This window comes from Struthio camelus, chromosome 12, assembly GCF_040807025.1.
Source record: "Struthio camelus isolate bStrCam1 chromosome 12, bStrCam1.hap1, whole genome shotgun sequence".
Taxonomy (NCBI): domain Eukaryota; kingdom Metazoa; phylum Chordata; class Aves; order Struthioniformes; family Struthionidae; genus Struthio; species Struthio camelus.
Genome location: NC_090953.1, coordinates 15,109,869 through 15,128,097, shown reverse-complemented (window position 1 = coordinate 15,128,097; position 18,229 = coordinate 15,109,869). Strand labels below are relative to the sequence as shown.

At 36.6% G+C, this 18,229-nt stretch overlaps 1 protein-coding gene across 3 annotated transcripts in view; it reads left to right on the top strand.

Moving 5' to 3' along the window:
* The window catches only part of ATOSA (atos homolog A), a 44,108-nt gene extending 25,879 nt beyond the window's left edge, over positions 1 to 18,229 (top strand). For all 3 annotated transcript variants that reach the window (XM_068958889.1, XM_068958892.1, XM_068958891.1), the window contains 11 exons: positions 5,697 to 5,881; positions 6,659 to 6,861; positions 7,483 to 7,608; positions 7,861 to 9,709; positions 10,258 to 10,374; positions 11,185 to 11,264; positions 11,929 to 12,037; positions 12,930 to 13,088; positions 15,256 to 15,324; positions 16,207 to 16,406; positions 17,626 to 18,229. In XM_068958889.1, the coding sequence (XP_068814990.1) occupies positions 5,697 to 5,881; positions 6,659 to 6,861; positions 7,483 to 7,608; positions 7,861 to 9,709; positions 10,258 to 10,374; positions 11,185 to 11,264; positions 11,929 to 12,037; positions 12,930 to 13,088; positions 15,256 to 15,324; positions 16,207 to 16,406; positions 17,626 to 17,779 (3,251 nt within the window). In that variant the 3' untranslated portion in view covers positions 17,780 to 18,229. The remainder of the gene's footprint in view (positions 1 to 5,696; positions 5,882 to 6,658; positions 6,862 to 7,482; positions 7,609 to 7,860; positions 9,710 to 10,257; positions 10,375 to 11,184; positions 11,265 to 11,928; positions 12,038 to 12,929; positions 13,089 to 15,255; positions 15,325 to 16,206; positions 16,407 to 17,625) is intronic.

Sequence of the window (18,229 nt, the reverse complement as noted above, 5' to 3'; positions counted from 1 at the left end):
TGACATTTCAGCACTCCTTCACCTTTCTTCAGATATAGTGGAACAGCCATATTCATAACATGAGTTGTCTTGCAACTCGAAATGAATTGGGGTTTGACATGAGTCAGAAACTCGGTGCGTATGTTCAGGTATTTTTTGTTTGTTTGTTTTTCTTCTTCTAATTATGGACTATGAAATCACAAAAAAAATAGATCTACTTCACAATTTGGGATTCCATTACAGAGCAAGAAATAATTGGTTTACATTATTTGTTGTTTTGTTGTCCAATGAAGAGAAAACATAACAAAGATCAAAATGACTAAAACCACGTTTCTGGATAAAACTCTTGATATTGAAGGCGCCGTGACACTTGATATGCAACTTAGGCCACAACGGCAGGGTTTTGGTAAGCTTTTGCACACACTTTTAATGGGGTGGAAGTAAATACTTACGCAAACAGAAAAACCAAAAAACCCTAAAATCTTTCTCCAAGTTTGGTTTAAATAATGTGGTGTTCAGTGGCAATCCCTTTCGTCTATTAATTCATAAAATAAGTTTCCCTGATCAAAATAGAACCATTAGGTCTAGAATTCAGTTTAAAGCCAAAAAAGAAAGAGAAGCAGGTTAAACTGATGTTGCTAGATAAAAAGAGAAAACTCTGTGAGCAGTATGATGATGGCAAATGGGTGTCAGCTGAAATGCAGGAAGTAGCCTGGCAACGCCCGGATCGGTTTTAACAGTTTGTATTTTATGTTCTCAGCTTACACTTTAAATGAATTAAACTGATTTTCCTCACCCAGATTTTCCTTCTATACTTACTCAGCTGTTTGACTTTAAAGAAGTTTTAGTAAAATTCATTATTGAAATTATACTTTTTTCCAGTCCTACTTTAAGACTATTCTCTTTCTGATACGTTTGTTTACTGTAAAACAGACTCAAGATTAGTTTTGAATGTTGTGAGACACATACAGCAGAAGTATTCAGTAAATTTCCTTGATATATGCAGGGGAAGTTGCTGCAATATTGCAGTCTGGAGTGGAACATAAGAAACAGTGCTGGCTGATATCTGTTGCTCTGGTCTCCGCAGTAACTTCATCGACTACCGTGTAGTGGTGTCTTAACTTTAAAAATTAATTTTTCTTTAATGTTATCAGGTGGCATGTTTTATTTTCTAATTGTGAACTAGTAAAAGAACACAAAAGCAGCTGAATTTCTTCTGGTTCTTCTATGCAGCGCTAAGGAGATCCAGCACTTTTTGTAGCTAATCTAATTAGTTTTCTTTGAATAACAGCAGATACATATCAATCCTAAGTAAAAGCTTCTATGCTATCGTTTCCTGCCAGCAGCTGGACTATTGTCATAGGTAGTGGTTCAATTCGATGCCCTAGAAAGTATAAGGAGACGGTAAGAGTTAGACGGGGTAATGGTTATCCTGCTTCCCGAGCTTACAGATGTGTGGCAAAAAGAAAGGAGACAGCATGAACAAAATCTATGTAGGAGTATTCCTAGGATATGGTGAATAACCAGTTCATTGCATTTGCTTGAATAGAAGTAAACTTAACTAATAGCTTGTTTCTTGAAGGGAGTAGGCCGGCTCATGACTTTCAGTCTTGATAGCTTAAATTGTACTTAAACTCTTTGTACTGCAAGGCTTTTTACTGTGTGACTTCACATATACTTATGGGTTTGTGATATGCAGACCTGATGTGACTGCTCATTCAGAAAATCATGGATTTCTGAGGTTCAAGAGCAACTTTCTTTGAAGTGAAACACAAGGTGGAATTAGTGAACTGGACTGTTCACAGATGTTTCTAATTCCAAAAGAGAAGCTGTTAGTCAAATGTTTACGTTGTGTTTTGTTTCCTACCAGTAGTTTCTTGAATCCTTGCCTTGCTCTTAAAATCTAGAACTACCTTTAGCCTACTTTTTGGATGTTAATAAACTTAAGTTTCAATTCATTGATTAAAGGGCAGTATAGTGCCTATAGGAACTTTAGTTCCTATAGACTTGTTTCAGTTAACTGGATTGTTTGCTATTTTAACATTATTATTACAGCACACATACGCTAACAGACTTTTTTTTCCCCTAACTAAACAGTAAGTTTGCTGTGTCTATAAATGTCTTTCCAGCCTTGTCCTCAATTACATCAACTTGCATCATCTAGGTCTGTTTGTAGGAACAGTTGCCAGACTTCTCAATATTTATAGTCTTTTTCCTTTATGAAAACTATTAAAAGTTGCTATATACTGTAGAAATCAAGTGGAGCTAAAAAAAAAAAAAAAATCAGTATTCCACATGAACTTTATACCAAAGTATATTTCTTAATACTGATTGCTTTTTGTGCTTAAAAAAAGTCAAATGCCTCGCTTTTTACATTGCTGAGGAAATTTTAAAGTGTTGGCCCTGTCTTTGTAATACTGTTACGAAAAAAGTAGCATTTTCTAGTTCGTTACTTGGTGTTTCTTATCCTTTAACTGGATGCAGTTTTAATTTAGAAATGACATCGTATTTTTAACTCGAGCCAATACAAATAGGTCTTTCGAGCTATTTGGGTTTTCTGTTCTGTCCTTAAGGCAAGATATTGTTTACTTTTGAAATAGTAGTTCCTTAAATGCTAAACTTAGATTTACATAATAAAAATAGAGTATAAGGGAATAGTGAGGATAGTCTGATACAGGGGGATAGGCAGTGTTTGCAAATTAAACATTAAATAAGTTTTAACTTTATAAAAAGTGATATCACTTATGTGTTCTGTATCCTTAGTAATGATTATTTTGTGTTTGTTTACCCTGTTTATTCCTTAGTTGGTTCTTGTATTTGGAGATTTTAAAACTCTATGGTTCGTGAAGTCAGCTTGTGGTACAGAGTATCTGTGAAAAAGCTGAATGCTTCAAGCGTACAATATAAATTTTGCAGAAGATATTTTTAATGCAAAAAGAAAGGGTCTTTTTTTCTTTTCTCTTTTTTCCTTTTTCTCTGTTTGTCTTTCTCTGTTTCTTTCTTTTTTTTTCTTTTTAACTGATCCTAACCAGCTATGCATAACCACTCAGGGAGTAGAATGTATCTATTAATTGGTGTCAAGGCCAAAAACTTCTGATCAAATATAGATTCCTTCGATAAAAGAGGGCTTTGTGTGGTAAGTTTTAAAATGTTAATTAAAGGTCATGTCTGTTTTACTGTTACTCGCCATTACAATTTTTCTAGTGTAAATTCTCAGGTATCACCTCTTACTCTGCACTTTTCTGTTACAGTAAGAAAATATTTGACTTAGATATGATCTATTTGCTTAAGCACTTGCAGATTTTGATCAAAGCTCTTTACCTTTTTCTTGAAAGCTAGAGTGGTTTTGCATGTTTTAACTCAATAGACTTTCTCAGATGCTTCCTTAAGGATGAGTCTCGTCTTTCCCCTTCTGCTTAGTCTGCGAATCCTCAGACAAGTCTTATTTAAATTCCGGTAACTCTTGCTGAACACTTTTTAGATTTTTGAAGCTTCCACATCAGAGTAGAAAAAGTACTCTAATAGTGATCTTTCCCAGTGTGACCTACTTTATTAAAGTTACCTTGACCTTTAGGCATGCAAAGATGAGCATGATGCTTGTATCAACAGCAGGCTAATACTGCAAGTTATTTTTTTGCCAGTTAAAATATCTAAATCTTTTTCTGAATTTTTTCAAATCTTATTTCCCTGTTCTACAACTATGCCTTCCCTATTGTTGACCAGCCTTTTAGCTGGGGGGAAAAAAAAAAAAACGTTGCTGGTGCGTAATTTTGTAGGTGACTCATATCACTACATAAGTGGCTTGTCCTCTTTGTTATTTACCATTCCTTGTAATCGTTCAGGCATGCTTTATTGGTAATTTTCTGTCATCTGTCAGATGAATTACTATTTTAACTCATGGCAGATGATTTAATGTATAGTTCGTATGCCATATGGGGCCCTCCAGGGTGATTCATCCTGTGCCGTGGCCTGCCTCTGGCTTTTCTTTTGCCCAAGGGCCAGCAGTGGCCGGAGGAGATGCTCAGCAGCAGCAGCCTGCCTTCTGAGGCCTCATGCCCTCTCGCTGGTCCGTGGGTGCTCGGCAGCCCCAGCTGTTCCTACCTGTGTCGTTTGCACATAGAAAAAGTGTGTTCCTTTAAAAAGGTGGGGAAAAAAGTTCAGTAAAGATGTGGACTCCTTAGTTTACGAACTTAGTTTCCTGGCATAGGCTTACTTTTCTTATTTACCTCATGCAGCTCTCTGAATAGCCTAACAGCCCTGGGGTCCATGAAATGCAAGCTTGGGCTAGGCAAATAGGTACATGGAAAAGCTCGTTTTATGCACTTTACAATTTGCATATGCAGGTAATTGCACATTTAATTGGAGTTTTTGTTGACTACATCCCTTTTTATATGGCGCTCTCAAGTCTGTCTTACCACGTTTGCTAAGTGGTATGGTACTGGGGAATGAGGACAAAAAGCACCTCCTCCTGACTACTTTTTTTCTGAGTGGAAAGGTATTTTATGTGCGGTAATCAAAACAATTATGAATAGAAATTAATTCTATGCCTATTGGCACTTCTATTTTGGAGGATAACTTAGGAAACAAGCTAAAGTTGTGAAGGTGTCATGTGCTTTTGTTCACCTAAACCATTAAAAAAAACCCCAGAGGTAAAGAATCCCTGCCAGCCTTGCCTCCCCTCCCCCCCCCCCTGCTTTTCTTCGCTGCTTTTAAAATAGACTTTGAAGTGAATACATTTTAGCTTTGTAGGAAGAGAGATTTTTCTGCAACCTCTTCAGTAACTAAGTCATTTTAATACCTCAGCGTATCTGAGCACACAGGGACTGATATGGTCTGATTACGCTGGAATCTGTGTGAACGATGCGTGACCCCCTCGTGAGCAGGGAGGAAGAGGAGAAGGAGGTTCTGTAAAGCACCACGAAATAAGGAGAGTGTTGCATCGTGCGTCTGCTGGAATCGAGTGTGTCAGGGTCATTTATGAAGAGCAATGCCAGCTGCTGCTTTGTCTACTGAGACTTGTTGAGTTTTAATTCTTTGCGCTGGTTTAGACTGAACGCTGTACAAAACAGTGCATGCTCTGTATGTTCCTCATGAACCTTTTCTCTATGTGAAGGCTGGTAATGGTAACTAAAAATGGAGCTCTCTTAAGTAACCCCTGCGCTCAGCAAGAGGAATTCACAAGAAAAACCTTAAGGAACATTGTGTCCCACTTTTCCTCATAGAAACAACTTTATTTTTTTTCCTATTCAATTTTTAATGTATTATGATATGCATTACGGCTTCTTTTTATATTCGTCGCATGACGTTAGTGCTGCCAAGTCATACTGCCATTAGGCTTCCTCCATTAGAACCCAGGCAAGTTTTTTTTTTTTGTTTGTTTGAGAAAGCTAACATTCAGCTGTGGTTCACAACCCAACAATTATTTCTTAGCAGCGCTGAAATCTGGTGGATTGACCAGTTACTCCATGAGGTGTTTTCATTAGAGTGTTTCAAAGTTTGTCTGCTTGTAACACAGTTAAGAAATGAGCAAAGATATATTACGATAGTACAATAATTTGAGCCTTATAGGGAGTGCAGTTGTGTCACGTTCATTTTACATAGTTAATGTTTCAAATATAAATTGAAACAAACTGCAGGGACAGCAAACAGTTAAATACTTGTTATGCGGCACTGTTATACAGCATATGTCATTATTTTTTGTCTTTTTGAAATGACAGATACTTTAGATGAATACTTTGAATACGAAGCTGAGGAGTTCCTGGTCTCCTTGGCCTTGTTGATTACTGAAGGTCGAACACCTGAATATTCCATAAAGGGTAGAACAGAGGGTTTTCATTGCCCTCCAGCACAATCAAGTCAGCCACCAACAACTAAGCATGAATGCAGCGACAAGCTGGCTCAGGTACGATGATACCCATTTTATTGTAAGTAACGTGGAGTGCACCCTTGCTATCGTGATTAAGATCAACTGAGAAACTCCTTAGCAAATCCACAGTTAACCACTGAATAACAATTACCTTGTCATTTCTGTGTGTTAAGTATGTAACTCAGTACAGTACTAATAATACATCTCCTTAAAATGAGAGATAATTAAGACTCTTATCCTTGAATATAAACTTCTGTAACACTATCTGAATACAGTACTTATTTGAATGTTCATTATGCAAAATTTCAAGCACTATACTTAGAGTTCTTGGTCTTTTTTTGTTTTTTTTTTTTTTTTAGAAAGTGTAGGCTGACTTGCCTTACTCTTTTTGCTTTTCTAGGTAATCTTGAAAAGTTAAGTAATTGAAAGGTTAGACCTAAAAACATGAACATGAGCAAATCTAACTAGCCAAATGTATTGGAGTAAAATTGGAACATCCTATCTCTCAAGCAAAAGATCCTAAGTGCTGTGGAAATTTAAGGTGTTGTTCATGCAGAAAATTGTGATGACTGGGGAAACTGATTTATATGAACTCTTTCTGCACTGAAGTTACTCAAAGCTGCAATCATAGTGGATTTGTTAATTATTTTTCATTTAATAGCTCTGGGATCTTATCTGTGATGTCGTAAAACATTGTCTACAGGATTTGACCCTTATCCTTTTCCAAAACTTTGAAACATATTTTTAAATTAGATTTAAATCTGGCTGGTATTTTTATGACTTGCACGTGTTGACATGTTTTCTTTCCCTCAGTGTCGTCAAGCTAGGCGAACCAGATCTGAGGTTATGCTACTGTGGAAAAACAATATTCCAATCATGGTAGAAGTGATGCTACTTCCAGACTGTTGCTATAGTGATGAAGGGCCTAACACTGAGGGGAATGATTTAAATGATCCTGCAATCAAACAAGATGCATTGTTGTTAGAAAGGTGGATTTTGGAACCCGTTCCTCGACAGTAAGTTGGATATTAGGATTAGCTGATGGTTGCAAGAATGTTGCCATTTTAAACTTTTTAAATTGGTCCCTTAACATTATGATTGATCTAAGAAAACCACTATTTACCAGTAAAAACTGAGCATCTTTTACTCTTGCTTTTTCTGTGCTCGTACTTTCTGCAATGTACATGGTGTAAAAGGGAGTTAAAAAAATGCTCCTAGCTGAAAATGGTAATGTTTATATGTTATTTCTTAGGTTTTAAATACTTAAGTTGTTTAAGTTGCTATGTAGATAGGAACAAATCAGGCAACACTGGAAGAGTTTCATTGTTTTACTTGATCTAGATGTGTTTTATTTTCAGAATGAAAACCTGAAAATAAATTTGTCTTCCAGTTTTTAGTGCAGAGTATTTTAACATAACACGGTGTATATTTTTAAGACTGTAATTTTCTACAAGGTATTTGAAAGCATTTAACTTCCTGCTTGAGAGATAATAGTGTAATCTGGAGAGAGGAGGCAAGTGGAAAAAGGAAGGAGGAGAGCAACAGATCTTGTTGGGAAAGAATGTTTGATTTTGTTAAATTCAATTTTCTGTGAATATTTTTACCAACATCCACTTGTTTCTTCTAATATATTTTAGAAGTGGAGATCGATTTATTGAAGAGAAGACCCTTTTACTGGCTGTTCGGTCTTTTGTTTTCTTCTCTCAGTTAAGTGCTTGGCTAAGTGTTTCACATGGTGCTGTTCCTCGTAACATTCTATACAGGTACGTCTGAGAGAAAGATTTGCTGTTTGCAGGTTGTTGCAACTCATCTTAAAATCATTCTTTCCACCTATTTTCCTGTTTGCTTTCAGAAGGTGCATGTTGTTGGGCCCTATGTTCTGACGGTTGTGTGTAATTCATATACCTTCCAAATTATGAGAGTTGCTGGTGTCTTTAACGCTTTGTCTTAGAAATTTGTGCTATGAAGACTTTTTATGTAGATATTTCTGTAAAAGCACTTTTCTTTTGTTTCAGAGTAAGTGCTGCAGATGTGGACCTGCAATGGACATTCTCCCAGACACCAACGGAACATGTATTTCCTGTTCCTAATGTTTCTCACAATGTGGCCTTGAAAGTCAGCGTTCAGTCATTGCCTAGACAATCTAACTACCCAGTTTTGACATGTAGTATTCACACCAACCTTAGCTTTTATGAAAAGAGGATGCAAGAGCATAAGTTACATCAGCGCAGTGATTCCATTGCGGTCGAACAATGCAGTACATCTAGTTCGCAGCGCACGTGTGGGAAACAAATGTGGACGATGACACCTGAAGGCCTACTTAATGTAAAAAAGTCACCTGAATTTGCCACATCTATCAGAAGTTCAAAACTTTATCCAGCAGCTGGTCTTGGATCTGACTTTGGGGCATCACAGTCTAAAGTTCAGTGCTATAATGCTACAGGAGACAGTAAGACACAGTCTCATGAAACACCTGTCAGAACTTTAAAATCCTTTTCCTTGGTTGATTCCCGTGTTTCAAATAGTCATTATTCTCATCAGTCCACAGGAGAAACCAATCCTTTGATAGGCTCTTTACTTCAAGAGCGACAAGAAGTCATAGCAAGAATTGCTCAGCACTTGATTCACTGTGATCCAGCTACTTCACAAGTTAATGGGCGTCCATTCGGCGTACACGAAACCAACTCGGCAACATCAAAAGCTTTTCGGAGTACTTATGAAGATGAAAACTTGCCAAGGAAAGGGAAGGAAACCTCCTCTGTTTCTGTTGCCAACTTAGATAATGCAATACCAGATGATAGTGGTGAGGGCAAAACTAGAGCAATACCAGAGATCACACTGATTGATCCTCGTGTTCCAGTGAACCGTTGTGGTCGTCAGTCTGTAGGAGAGAGCAATCCTTTGATAGGTTCTCTGCTTCAGGAGCGGCAGGAAGTGATAGCGAGGATCGCCCAACACCTGATTCATTGTGATCCAGCTACTTCTCATGTTAGTGGGCATCCATTCAAAGTAGGTGAAACTAGCCCAGTTTCTTCAAAATTTTTCCGAAGTACATACGAAGGTGAAAATTTGCTGAAGAAAGGCAAGGAAAGATCTTCTGTTTCTTTTGCTAAATCTGATTTTTCTTTGATAGAAGATAACAGTAAATCAAGGATGAGAACACCTGATACTCCTGTTAGTCCTTCTAGACTTGATGGTGAATTGAAGGCTTCTTTAAAACTCCAAGCAAGAAGAAAATTACTTTTAGCAAAGCCCAGTGAAGCTGTCCGAAATGCATTTCATCAAACTTCAAATAAAGCTTCTCATTTATTTACTAACATGCATGCATCATCATCGTGTATTAAAGAAAATAAATCTGAATTGTCAGAGAAATCGGAAATGATACATTCTGGTTATGCACAAAAAGACCAAATAACCAATAGAATTAAACAGTGTTCAAATTTCAGCAGCATTGATGAACAGATTTGCACAAATAAACTTAAAGAAAGAACAGTCGTTAGTGAGAACCACAGCACGGACAGCGTTAACAATTTACAGATAGATAAATGCAGAATACTTGAAGGTACAAAAAAAGCAACCGTGATGCAGGCCTCTGACTCTTTGCACAAAAATGAGCTCAAGTGTTTAGATAGAGACTCAAAAAAAACAAATATTTATGAGCAAAATACTCAGCTTATTAGTATTGAAAATTATTTAAATAAAGAGCATGATAGTTTCAAAAACAAAAACAAACAAGATAAAACAAAAGCTACACATGATGAGAATGAAGACCCAATAGGCCTTGATGTACAAAGCACTTCTCAGAAGAAATCTATAGAAGACTGCCTAGTAAAGTGTGAACGGCTGAAGAACCCAGATGTGCAGGTACGTACGTGAATAAAAGGAGTAAATGCATTATCTGCTATCAGTCAGGTAACCTGGGAGTGTATTCGAGATCTGCTAAGAGTCAGCATCAAGAGGGATTTATGTCTGACTTTATATGAAACAGTGCAGTACTGTTCTCTGCTTTGAGGTCAAAGTGAAGTTTGGCCCTGAAGCAACGCCCCCCCCCCCCCCCCCACACACACACACACACATTCTTGATGATGTATTTAACGCTTAGAATAACATTGTCTTGTTCTGCTTCCTGTAGTAGCATTATTCATGACAGTTTGCAGAGGCAGTCAGAGATGCTATTCTTTATAAGTATACCACTGTCTGCATGTGGTATATGGTGATTAAAAAGTGAGCGATCTTTAGTGATTATACATAGAGTCAAAAGGAAACTTCTTCAGGATATTTCCTAAAACGCTAGTGATGGACGTTCACCTGGTTCAGAAGTCTTTCTTCCCTGGTAAAGCAAGCCAACTCTTATTCTGATAGGCCCCTGAAATATCCCGTTAATCCCTTGAGTATATGTATTTTGCTCACAGAAAGTACCATCTCTCAAACACACAAATATATGGCGGAAACACAATTTTCGATCCTTGGATGGAACTTCAACCAAGGCTTTTCATCCCAGAACTGGATTGCCTCTACTTTCAAGTCCTGTAAGCTGTTACTGAAATTATAACTTTTCTTCTAAATGCGAAAGAAAATATTTTGTTCTTTTAATATCTTTGTATTGTAAAAAAATTAACAAAAAGTTTATATTAAGTGTTTGTATTTACTTTCAATGTCATAGAATGAATACGCTTTGCTAGTGGAAATTTGAGAGTTAACACTCAAATGAAGTTCAATGATAATTCTAGGAATGAACATATTGGAGAGTTAGTTGTTGATGATAACGAGTAACAAAAGTTGATATTAGAAAATTCTGTAGCAAGTAATGATTTGGTGCTATTTTAGAGCATGAAAGAAAGCATTTTAAAGCTTGATATTTTAAGTATGAGCTAGCATATTTTGTGTGAGTCATCAGTACTAAATAATAAAATACACATGTTGATTTGGTGCATTGTAAAGCATGTCATATTTTTGGAGTTTTCTGATTTAAATTGTTACAGTTTATTTACATTTAATGCTCTGTGTCATTCCAAAGAGATGTTCAGCTTCTGAAATGAGCTGGACAGTGGTCTTGGGGTAGAATTAGTTTTTGTTGTTCACATTTTTTATTCTTCTGGAAGCTTCTGACTGTTTAACTTGGTCAGATTTCTATTTTGGTGTTTGTAAGTAGTCCTTCTTAAACAGAATTTACAGTATTGGTATTAAGAATTTTCTTCATTAAGTTTGGAATATGTAAAAATGACTCTTTGCTGACTTATTTTTATAATTTTGTAATGCTATTAAAATTCCTGCCAAACTCAGAATAGTCCTTCCTATAGATACAGTGTTCAACTTAACATACATTTTTTCCTCTTGAGGTTCCTCAAAGAAAAACACAGTCTGGGTGCTTTGATCTGGACTCATCACTGCTGCGGTTGAAATGTTTGTCTGCAAGAAGGTATATTTTATTTACAAGAAACTTTTGATAATTTGGTTGGAGATATAATATGTATGCATACGTGTATGCAACAATAAAGCGAGTTAGCAAAGACAGAACATGGGGATGCTTTTCAAAAAAATCCTTATTTTGAAGTAATTATTTTCAAACTTTATTGCAATTGTGCAGAGACTTTAGATTTCAGCCCCTTAGAATGGCACACTAGTTGGACAGATTTTCTTTCGTGATTCCATATTTTTTAGCCATTAAACTAACATCACAATCTGACAACGTGTAACAAAGGTAGATAATCTTAATTTTAGTATGGTTTCTATCTTTTTTAATTGTCACAAAAATTTAAGTACTAAGAAAACAAACATCCGTATTTGGTTATTTTATTTCTGTGACGTGAAATCATTTCAGAGTCATCTCAGCTGGCCAAGCAGAATGAATTTATGTCTGCTTTATGTTGTCAGTGGTGTGAAAAAATGCACAAGTGGCTCCAGCATAGGCTAGGGATGGCTAGTCTCCCTGATCTTTTGAGATGAATGTTAGAATCTCCTTATATCTGAGAGCCTGCTGCATGGATGGGAGATGGCTGTGGCGTTCTAGAGCTGTTTATACCCAGAAAACAAAAGCAAATTGCATTCATCCTTTATATTTATTCTGTCTTCTTTTTAAATAGCCCACAACAATGTATAAACAGAGACAGTGATCCAGACAGCCATGCGAAACCATTTCTAAGTTCTAGTGCTCCACCAGTAACAAGTCTTAGCCTTCTGGGAAACTTTGAGGTATTGCATATTCTCTAGAAGTCTTATGGTATTTTTATTATTCTTCTGTACTGCTTTTTAAAGTGCATTAATATGGATAATTCCTGTCTGATTGCAATATGGAAGTTAATAATTAAATTGAATAAAATTTGTTTTAATTTCCAGCTACAAAGGCATGTATTTAACTCCCCGGGCATGTTCTGTCTCGGGTTAATAGTATAAAATCAGAGATACAGAAACAATGAGTTCCTTGTAATTTTAAGGGGTAAGTTTAATTCCCACTATGGTCAAATCAGGAGGTGTTCTGTTGTCTTAAATGAGAGTTAACATCCTGCAGCTATTCATGTTTATGATGTATATATAACTAGAAAAAATGAATTTGACAATTTTACTCTTAAAATTTACTTAATATATCACAAAAGCTCTGTTAAATCAGTATAGCAAACAACATATTGGAAGTATAGCCTACAGCTTTTTACTTCATGTAGCATGTCAACGTTTTAACAGCTAGGAGCTGGTGCATTGACTGGTTGCATTGTACTTTTCTTCATGAAATATGTTTTGAATACTTTGAGAAAAGTTACAAATTACAGTTTACTAATGTTTGAGATTGCACATGTCAAGTAAAGCCATCCATAAATCCTACTGCAGTAAAATTGTGTGGTGGGTTTTGCACAGATTTCAGTAGAATTCAGATTGGGTTTTTATGACGCTTTCTTTTAAACCAGTATCATCTTGCGTAATGTTCCTCTGTTAATGGTAATCTTATGCCGTGGTTGTGATTTTTGGTAGGTCACTTTGCAAAAGACTGTAAGACCCAAGTTCTTGCATAAACTGCTTATTTGCTGCTTAGTTTTGCTATATATTATGTGAGGCATTCCTAACCTAAACTGCGTATGTTTTGATTTTTCAGGAGTCTGTCTTGAATTTCCGCTTAGACCCGCTAGGTGTGGTTGATGGTTTCACAGCCGAAGTGGGAGCAAGTGGAGTCTTTTGTCCTACTCACATGACTCTTCCAGTTGAAGTGTCATTCTACAGCGTTTCAGATGATAACGCACCCTCTCCTTATATGGTAAGTGTATGGTTGAATTTATTTTTCCTCTGTTCAATCCCAGTAGTACTCAAAGTAGCATTTGAAGGCCACGTGTAATACAGAGTCACTTTTTCCCTGGGAGGCTAGGCTGGAACAGAGCTGGTTATAGCTTGTAGACAGGCGAACTTGTCTAACTTAAGTTTAATTATTGTATTAAAGTATATAACCCTAATTTTTGCTGAGGTGTTCTATACTTAGCATATTAACATATGCAGACAATCCTGAGCTAGTTCAGAGTTTCCCAGCAAAATTAGTGAAACTGAGGGCAGTGAAAGTCAAGAATAAGGATATTTTTGCCTTCGTCCTTTGAGGCTGCAAAAAACCCAGTTTTTACTTGGACTCACAGCTTCACAATGTGAGGAATTTTGATGGCCAGAGATGAAGAGCAAGAGCTAGGTGAGTAGAGAGTTCAGGAAGTGGGCCTTTGGAGGGATTGTGGCATTTTCAACTGCCTTTAATCGGGCTTCTCATCCTCCTTCCTCTCTTCCCTTTCCCGAACTAGTATGCTTTCTCCCATTGCTCTGCTTCACCATCCAGCTCCTCTGATCTTGGGGATATTGGACATATTTGTCTCCCTCCACGCTTGAGTGATGAGCCCCTGCTATGTCTTTTTATCCAACTAAGGTAAAATAGGCAGTGAGGCAATAGCTGCACTTAATTGAATATATCTTATTGTTGCAAGGAGCTGCTGCTCCAGGCAACCAACTACTTTGCCAGCAGCTGGCTTAGGTATAGGCCAAGCAAGGTACAATTGCTGATGGAGAGCTGAGACTCAAAAGTTGTTTAATCCTTTCTTTTTAGGCAAATGCTATCTGAGCTAGGGTAACACAAAACATTCTCACCAGCTGTTTAGTTTGCTGATGTTCTTACTGACACACTATTTGTGTTCTTAATATCCATGTATTTATTGTGTTCTGCTTTTCTGTAATGACAGCAGGTTTTTTGGATGCCTACCATGCTACTTTGCAAAAAGCAAAAAGATCTGTTATATGCTAACATTTAATCGGTCAGATTTGTTTTGAATGCCTGCTAAGTGACTTCAGTGTTCCCTGGGTGACAGATCTAATTTTAAGAGAGATTTTAGTATGTATGTCTGTGTCTACAATGGTAAACAGTCTGTTTAAACGTGCAAGTATAGTATTGAATGTCCGATCATCTTGATATTTAGAATTCATGGCACTTGACTGTATTTTAGACCTTCTGTTTTTGAAAGTATTCAGCAAATGAAATGAAATGGCTTTGCTAGTTAAGTTTGAGTAATACAGTTTAAACTTTTTTCTTTCATCTTTCGAGTTTCTTACAGGATTTTCCAGATCCTGAAGGAGTTTGTTCCACAAATGGTTAAAGTAGCATTGCTTAATTTACTAGCTGGATGTCATTGTTTCATTCTCTTCCACATGCTGTAAACATGCTATTATGGTTGAGTCTCATAGGATTAATATAACATTTATATAGTGCCTCCATCATCAGAAACATTGTTTCTATTTGTATAGCTAGTTTCTCTGCTCGGGGTTTGGGGATTTTTTTTTGTGTATGTCCACATACAAAGCACAACAGTTGTGCTTTGCAGTTTAATCAAACGTGCACTCTACTGCAATACCTGAATGGTGACCTCGGCGTTGTTAAAGGAGAATAAGTTCCCCGGTGCCTGGTATGTGGGAAAGTCAGGTGTTCTACAGATCGCAGATGGTACAAAAGCAAATTACGTCATTGCTAAAGTGTTGAATTAGGATGGAAGCTTAGGTGCGTCTACTATCTTTGATAAGCAGATATTAGTTCTATGAGATTTGGGGTATTATTGGTGTAATTACAGACCATCTGAAAATGGGAAGAAAGGTACAAGTCTTTCATTTTAAGAATAAAGCTACGTTTCTCCTTGGCTGCCAGACTACTAGTTTGAAGATGTGGAAACTTGGATGTTGTTTCAAGAGGCGAACGTACCCCTTATTGCACAGCTTTTAATGGTCAGCCAAAGTATCTGTAAGGCCCCTACTATTGATTTTAACTGCATCTTAAGTGCGTTGCCTTCTCAATTCTTTAATACATTGTTTATTGTTTTTAGAATAAGTACAATTACATGAATAGAATGTTTTCATTCGTTAATATCCTGACTCCCTATGAACTAAACTTATGTGTTTTTTTTTAGGGTGTTATTACTTTAGAGTCCCTTGGTAAAAGGGGTTATCGGGTACCGCCTTCAGGAACAATACAAGTGGTAGGTACTCGGCAGATTTGGGTGCATTAAAACCATTAATATCAAGGAATTCATGCAGAGGGAATTAGATTATTTATTAGAGATGGTCATGAAGCAATGACCAAAATGTGAATCCCTGCAGGTACCGTGATGTGCTGATTTTTCAAAGCATAAGTCTGTATGGAATTTGTGGGACAAAAACTGCTCCAAACATTTGAACCCATCTGTGCCATGCAGAGGTTTGAAATCAGTAACTGAAGGTTCAGGATAGTAGTTGGTGGCACAATGGCTTTGAAGAAGTAATGAGTTAGGTCACTGCCCAAATTCTGAAATTCTTCTAAAGGCAACATCCTTATTAAACATTCAACTTTATATAATTTATGTAACTGTTAAAAATAACTTTAAAACACCTAATTTTTAAATAAAATCAGAAATTAAATTGCCATCTCCTAAAACCAACGCTATCTCTCTCTTCAAAGAATCCAGTGTAGAATAAAAAACTGCCAAGTTCATATTCAAAACTGAAGCCTATTTAAAAGTGAAGCCTACTGTTGTGCTTCCTGTAAACAGACTGTCTGTCTAGAAAATACTGTAGACAAAAGGCTGACTGAAGGAGTAAACCAAAATGTGGATCCAGATTATCAAATAGTAGTAGTCATATTCTAGTGTTTTGGTTTAGATAATGATTAATGTTATTTTTAAAAGTGGGAATTGCTAGTGGCTGAACTGTTGGAGAACAGAAAAACCGTAGTACCTTTTCCATACGTGTTTCTGTATGAAGCAGAAACAAAATGCATAGAGGACAGTCTGTAAATAAGTGATTTTGACTATTTCAATAGGTGAAGTCTTTTTTTAGTTTGTAAATTCTAAAGACCATTGTACTTAAAGTGTTTGTGTTTTCAGACCTTATTTAACCCTAACAAAACTGTGGTGAAGATGTTTGTGGTGATCTATGACTTGAGAGAAATGCCAGCTAATCATCAAACATTCCTACGGCAAAGAACTTTTTCTGTTCCTGTGAGACGAGATATCAAGAGAACTGTCAATAAAGAAAATACTCAACAGACTGAAGAAAGGCTACTACGCTACCTCATACATCTGAGGTAAGCTCCTCAGAGTAAAGCAAAATACTCCAAGCACCTGACAAAAGTTATTTCTCTCTTCGTTTCTTTGCCAGACAGCCTTTTTGTATACAGGCTTGTTTTAAAAAAAAGAACGCTTTTAACTTGAACTTCAGGCTAGACAGTAGAGGAAGAAACGCTAACGAATAACTTGGACTCTGCTAGGGAGAAACGAAGTTAAAATATAAAGCTCTTTTTTGGCATTGAAGTTTTTGTATAGCTTAATTCGTTTCCTACCAAGAGAAATGTCGTTCTGGCTGGAGCAACGTACCTTTTTTGAGGTCACAGGAAAGAGTGAATGTGGATGTTATATGGGTGAAAGCCGAAACTAAGGATCAATGCAGAGATGGTGGCCAATATCCTAGCGTGTTGCCTGTTCAGCAGAGTGGGTTCTAATGTGAAAAGTATTGAGTTACTCCTAAGAATGCTGTGCTTAGTGGTAAAAATGTAAATATTTGTTTAGTGATACAATACCGCTAATAAGTCAGTCTTATATAGGTTGTATATAGGTATATAGGTTGAAATTTTGCTTAAAAAAACAAAGACAGTAAGCTGCATTGTGGTAGCACATCTGCTTGAGAGGCCTTAATTACAGCTGTCAGCACTCGCATAAAAAATGCCAAAAGCTTCTCTTTCTGTCTGCCTGCAGAGACTCCTGTAGCTACTGCTTCTTGAGTTCGACTTAGATTTGTTATGTGGTATAAAGCAGTAGTAAACTTCTTGCTAGTACATTGATAAAGAGAGCAATGAAATCTGCATGATAGCTAGCACTGAGATACGTATTGGGGGTCACCTTTGCTGTTGATTTGAACCTTCCCTTTTGTACGTGTTTAGGCCACCCATAGCGTCTTTTGGGGAGTACACGCTTAGGAATCCTTTTTTGCCTTTCTAGGTTGCTGAGAACTTTAATCTATGACAAATGTAATTGCACTGTGGACCTTAAATATTCCATGCCAATTCCAAAGCTATAGAGCATATTGGTAGTTAGGAAACAGAATCTTCAAATGTCGAAGAAGACAAAGTAGATAGAAAAGATCAGGTTGTTATTCTTTAATTTTAATGTGCTCATTACTTACGGGCTACTTTTGTTTGTTGAGATGTTTTCTGGCCTTAATTTCTTAAATGAACTCATTTAATACAGTGGTATTTAAAGAGGAATCTTTTTCTATTTGTTTTGTAATACAAATAAATATCTTTTCAGGTTCCAGAGTTCTAAATCTGGAAAGATCTACCTCCACAGAGATGTAAGGCTCCTGTTCTCTCGGAAATCCATGGAAGTTGATAGTGGCGCTGCATATGAACTCAAATCTTACACTGAATCTCCAACAAATCCTCAGTTTTCACCAAGATGTTAGCAAACAATGGCAAACTAAAGTATTCATTTTACTGTTGATTACTCCTTAAAAGCGAAGATTGGTATAGATGACAGTATAAAATTAAATCTGTAAAGGAATGAAAATAGTGCGCAAGAGAGGCAAAGTTCTTCTGTGATCCTGGACCAGTTTTGTAAAGGTTTCTGGAATGAGCTTTGTGTATTCCAAGTAGACTGGAAACAAATACTTAAGTCTAATCTTTTTGTACTGTTAAAACCACTTCATTGGATGTGTTGCAATAGCAAATTCCCGACTTAGTTTAGTGTTTACACTTTTTATTTTATTTTTCAGTTATTTAATATTTAATGTTTCATTTAATACTCAAGTGATGTTTGTCTTTAGTGTTCTAATGTAGCATAAATCCTATGTAAAATCATACTATGTATTTTTGGCATTAATATTGAAATCTGAAATATATACAGATGTCTTTAA